At 36.0% G+C, this 5,794-nt stretch overlaps 1 protein-coding gene across 1 annotated transcript; it reads right to left on the reverse strand.

The window, feature by feature from the left end:
* Nucleotides 1-3,880: 3,880 nt before the first annotated feature.
* Nucleotides 3,881-5,527, reverse strand: LOC136255160 (extracellular serine proteinase-like). Its single transcript, XM_066047880.1, has 2 exons — nt 5,240-5,527; nt 3,881-5,023 (listed from the first exon to the last, which is right to left on the reverse strand). The coding sequence occupies exons 1-2, from the start codon at nt 5,525-5,527 to the stop codon at nt 3,881-3,883; spliced, it is 1,431 nt and encodes a 476-aa protein (XP_065903952.1).
* Nucleotides 5,528-5,794: the final 267 nt, after the last annotated feature.

A 5,794-nucleotide genomic window follows, 5' to 3' on the forward strand; every position in this document is an offset into this window, starting at 1 on the left:
TATATGCTCAAAAGATAGAGTATTGATTGCCGATCTCAGAAATATATAGTTTGGTGGGTTGGAATTAGCTACTTTGGCATGCACAGTGCTTAACAACTGAAAAATGGTACATTTTTTCTCCGGGGCTCCCCATACATTTTAAAGGTGGAAATGGCACAATTGAATCAGGAAGCCATCTAGCAATCTGGACTATCTTGAAACTACAGTTGCTTCTAGCTGCAAGTTTGTACATGTAATAAGAGTAACTTCAGATCTTATCGGATCTCAGTGATCTTTGTATGCTTTGTGGTGAGCAAATATGTTTAACCTACTGCACACTTCTCAATACAATGGTGTACACTGATAGGCAAGCGATTGTCTCAAGTAAGTAAAAACATCAAGTTAACAACTTATAAATGTAAACAACTAAAGTGGAGGTGCCACAATGATGCAACAATACCTAAGGCGGAGTTGTGGTTTCAATTACGGCATTGTTATGCTGACTTTGAAGTGGTATATACTTTTGAGCTGATGACACAGCCATCAGAAAATTGCCCTGTAGCTGAAAATCGCTAACCCAAGCGAAGTAACTACGCACTTTAAAGTAAGCTCCAATGACTACCTTCCACTCGGCAGTACGTTTATAAAAATTTTAAAGTATTCTACATACATTTCAAGGCTTGAAAAGATTACAAAACAACACAAAACTTACTTATATGTAACGCGCACGATAAAACTAAGATTTTCATGATGATCAGCGTGTGGACAAACTCTATAGCGATTTTTATCCTCATCGGAACTCGGACGATGGAGCAATCCCAAGTTAAACGCTAGTTGTTATTTTGTGCCAGGGTTCTATTGGGGAATATACGGAGAATATTTTTATTAAAAAATCTCGGATACTGGAATGCCTAATATCATTACTTTTTGTCGCAGCTAACTCTGCTTTACTTGGACGCGCACTTTTTTTACAGCTATAAACTGTTTTTGGATGGGATCTACTTTACCAGTTAGGCACTGGAGGGTGTACACAGAAGGCAGAGCCTGTTCGAGGTGTTTACGCATAGCCTAGGAGCCTTTATTTATTTATTATTTCTTATTGTTTCTCAACCACGCCATGCATGTACAAATTTAGATATTTATGAAAACAACAAAGGAAGTGGTTAAATAATTGAGTTGGTGTGGCTGGAACTTTCACTGACTGCTCTATTAGAGTATGTGGATATTTCTGTGACATATGTATAACTATTTTCATTTGCAGTATGGCATAAATTATGCTTGATGTTTGCATACCTATTACACTCAATATAATAGGCTGGAGCCTATCACAAACATTGCCCCAAATTGGAATGAACATTGGTTATTTTTACCAAAACGTTAGTGCCAGCACTTGTAAACTGAGTTAATACGACAGGCTTGTTTACAAATTTAATGGATTACATGTGATGTCAAGACATCTGTGTTTATGTTCTTATGTTTAATAATATTTTCAGTTCCAATCCAAGGAGTAGTGATTTCACCATATGTTTACCTACATCTGTTACACATTGTCATACACAGGAAGTAATGAATATCATAATACATAGCCATGAGGGGTTTGACTGATATGTATGTCCAAGTGTGGGTAATAATACTCTCAAAGTGTGTTAGTGATATGCTATACAGCCTGTATGCAATATAGCGATTGTGGATTTTACTACCATCTCTAGCCAAGTTACTACCTAAAGTATGCTAAGGTAAGTACTTAATATATAGCGTAGGTCAGTTATTGACCTTGAAACACCTGAGCCAACTTGTCACATGGTTGAAATGTGTCGTGTAGAAAACAATTCTATACAATGCTAAGTTTTAAAAAACCAATACTTTTCCTTTAAAAGAGCACAGTCTAACTAGACTAATATACTCAGAGTCTATGCTATACTCAAACCCACAATGTAAAACTTTGAGCAGCTTAATATGGAATCAAAGGAGACTAATGCTTTGTACTGCATCAGCATCAAATGCATTTGTGGTCAGGGCTATAATTGCTCTAAACACAGGGTGATATCATGGTATCATCCTGTGGTCAGGTAAATATGTAAAACATAACCCTGTGGTTTCCTTTGATCTGAGGTGTCAAAGTGTTATATGTACTAACTAATGTATAGCATGTTTTAAGCATGGGTAAGTTTGAAAAAATGTTTTATTCAATTTAATAAGTAAACCCTTGAAGTACAGTAACAGTGAATGTCTCCTTGTTCCTTGTGTGGTTCTAATAAAATTAATAGCCAATAGCCATGCACATTCAGCCATTCTCTTACTACATATGATATGCACAAGGATTACACTTCGGAAGGCTCAGTTTCATATCAACATGTAATTGGCAGGATCTGACAGCTGGGACGTGGTGTGAACTTAAAACTGCAGAAACCAAAGGAGGTAAGCAAGATGGTGGCAAAGATTGAATTGTTAAACTCAGTACTGACACACTCAGATGTAATAATTCGTCATTACTGGCATGATGAATCATATCAAATGTCAGGAAGAATTATCAATTTATACCCGGTATGTAAGTACAGTAGTACAATTAATAGCCACAAAATTAATTAGTCTGCATAGCATTGGGAACTTTGAGGATCATAAAAGCAATAGTTCTGTATACGTGCACAGCTCAAATTACTCACTGGTATGCTACATGTATATTTTATCATTTGTGTAGCTCTTCAAGTATGCAGTCCAGATGATGATACTTAAAAAAGTCTTGACATAAAGACATATACATATATCTTAACTTGAAAGTTTTTAACCTTGTAGCTAAGTCATCTAACTCTGTTATTATATAGTATTAATTTTGTTGAGGAAATTTTAAGTGCAATGCAAATCAAAACATGCATTCCAGTTATTTCATCTTTCCTAAAACTAGAGAACACTTGTAAAACTACATGAAAACTTTTTGCAGCTTTAGTTAATCCAACTGGAAAATTGCCATAACATTATTTCTGTTGATTTCATCAATGCTGTAACATGACTGCTATTGTCATACTTGTAATTTTAGAAAGTACATGTTGGGCATTTATAAAAACGAAACAAAAGAAGCAACTGTCATATTATACCACATTGCTACATCACATTATTCACATAGCTATTGCAATGAAAATGATACATTGAAAAAATGTACACTATACTTTGTAATCATTTTTACACTAGGTACCAAAAAGCAACTAGCTGAGTTTCATAATTACTTTGTAGGTGAGTTAGCAATAAGGGAGACCCCTCATCTTACTGTTATCAACTCTTGGTACAATGCTACATAAACAGTAGATTGCAAAATAGGGATAAAGTGTGCTTGCACCTCCCTCCTTCCAAAGTATTTGTACTACAGCACAATTACAAATGCCATGAACATAGACATTCAAGTTACATCTATGCATAGGTATGGTTTCAATGGTAGTATAGTTAACTAGATGTTTAACACATTAGCTTACCTACACAGCTTTGCCGAGAACTATATGTATATATATGTATATATACATTACATTTGCTGATGTCGTAACAGTAGAACTATTAGCATAATGTATACTGTTGAAATGTAGCCATTCTTCAGTTGAAATGTATAGTATATACAACCTGAGGACAGAATATATAGTGGTCCACCACTAATACTTGTAAACAGTACTACATATGATTATGATGTAGTTGGAGGTCATTCTTCATCACTACTTTAGCCAAAAGAATTACTTAGCATTGTACACTATTGAAATCTTACCTACAGAAATATTATCCTGTGTTTGAATCAGAGAAAATGATGATAAATATATTACATATGCGATAAAGTGTCTAGTGTCTGCAAAAAGAACTTTGAATTACAGTTGGACTATGTACTATGCTGAATTGTGAAAAACAAACAAAAAAAAAGAACAACTCAATAATTGATTGAAGTAAATAAAAGTTGGCCATGAAACTCTCCACAATCAATATAAGGCAAAATTCCTATGAACAGTAAACGATTAAGTGTAGTACCAACAACATCATTGACAGCTAACAGTTTGGGGTATTCACTCAAGTATTTGTATGCCTTACAGAATCGGACTCTTCCCCTGGATAGGTATGTTCTTAACATGTTTCTAATTTCTGTATTGGTTATATTTGGGCACTTCTCCAGTAGTAGGGCAACAGTTCCAGTGACTAAAGGAGTACTTTGAGAAGTTCCAGTTCGGAATCTTTGACATGTGTTACATTCATCTCCTGTAGAGTTGTAGCAGGGGATGTTAGGGATACATATGTCACTGCTAAGGATTCTATAGCCTGGAGCAAACACATCCACACATGATCCCATGTTGGTGGATAAAACTCTGCCATCAAATTCACCCATCAATGCATTATCATCCATGTCAGTAGCAGCTACATTGATAACACCATTGTAACCAGCTGGAAAAACTTTACAGGAGTCATAATTCAGTTTTCTAAAGTCCCTACGGTTTCCATTCCCAGCAGCAGCAGTGACTATTACATCTTCTGCTATTAATATCTTGACAAATTTACTAACAGTATCCATTATTTCAGTCCCTGCAATAGAAAGATTAATAATGGCTCTGGTTCCATTTCTGCTTTTTTTGTGCTCATGTACACACATTAGTCCATCAAGAAGAGATGCTTCAGAAGCACGACCTCCACAGTTTGCTACCCTAACAGAAAATAAAGTCACACCAGTCGCTAATCCAGTACCATTTCCACCAACAAGACCAGCTACATGAGTTCCATGTCCATTGCAGTCTTCCCCCTCATGTGTTTCATTTCTTAATTTGTCGATTGGATCACAACCTGGATAGTGAGCTCTATCATCAAATGCACTGTGATTATAGTGAATACCAGTGTCCAGTACATATACATCTACCGACTTCCCAGTGTACTGGCTAGCAGTATATTTCTGATCCAGTGGCAGTGATGGTTGGTCTACTCTATCTAAGTGCCATCCTGGCTTGGCAGATGCAAGAGAATCAATTTCAGATACCAAAATAATGTATTCATTTTCCTTTACTTCAAGAACTAATTTGTGATGTGTGACCTACACATGACCATATACAACCTTAACACAAACAATAATAAAGACAAAAATGTAATTAACGGAAGGCAAAAATGCAATTCATGGAGCCGTGTGTTTCAGTGGTTGATTATCATTAGTGATGAATGCAGTTATGAATAGCTACAGGAAACTCATTAGGTGTGAAAAATAATTGTGTGCTATGTTGGTGGCAAAATGTATACAGGTAATCATTCTCACCCATTTTAAAGCACTTTCTGACAGCCTTGCTGTTAAGCATTTGATGCTAGGATATTCTGAAATTATCTTTGCTTCAATTTTCCCCCTTACATTGGACCTCCTGTTCAGCTGTTTAGCAAACTGCTGTAGCTGTACATCAGTTACACTGTCTGCAAACTGGACTATGTAAGTTCCTGGGTCACGTAAATTTTCATCAGCAGATTGTTTAACTCTTGCCACACCACAAACATCTTGGAATGTGACACAACCAATGACTAGTGCAAGAATTAGGCACCAATAATGTGTCATTGTTGATCATGAACTGCAGGAATATGTAATAGTAACCAGCTACTCAGTATATAGTGACCTAGTTAAGCTATGTAGTTCATACCTTCAGATCACCTAGACACAGCAGGGCTAACTAGTAGTACGAGCAGTTAATGATGTTGTCAAATACCTCTCCAGTGTTTTTGATGTACAGTACACTCCAGCTAGTGCTTTTATAGAGTACAGAAAATATCAAATGTATGGCTTTCAGGAAGGTATAGTTTCATCAGAAAGCTTCTAAGTGCTAAA

Source organism: Dysidea avara, chromosome 5 (genome assembly GCF_963678975.1).
Source record: "Dysidea avara chromosome 5, odDysAvar1.4, whole genome shotgun sequence".
In the NCBI taxonomy this organism is placed as follows: Eukaryota; Metazoa; Porifera; class Demospongiae; order Dictyoceratida; family Dysideidae; genus Dysidea; species Dysidea avara.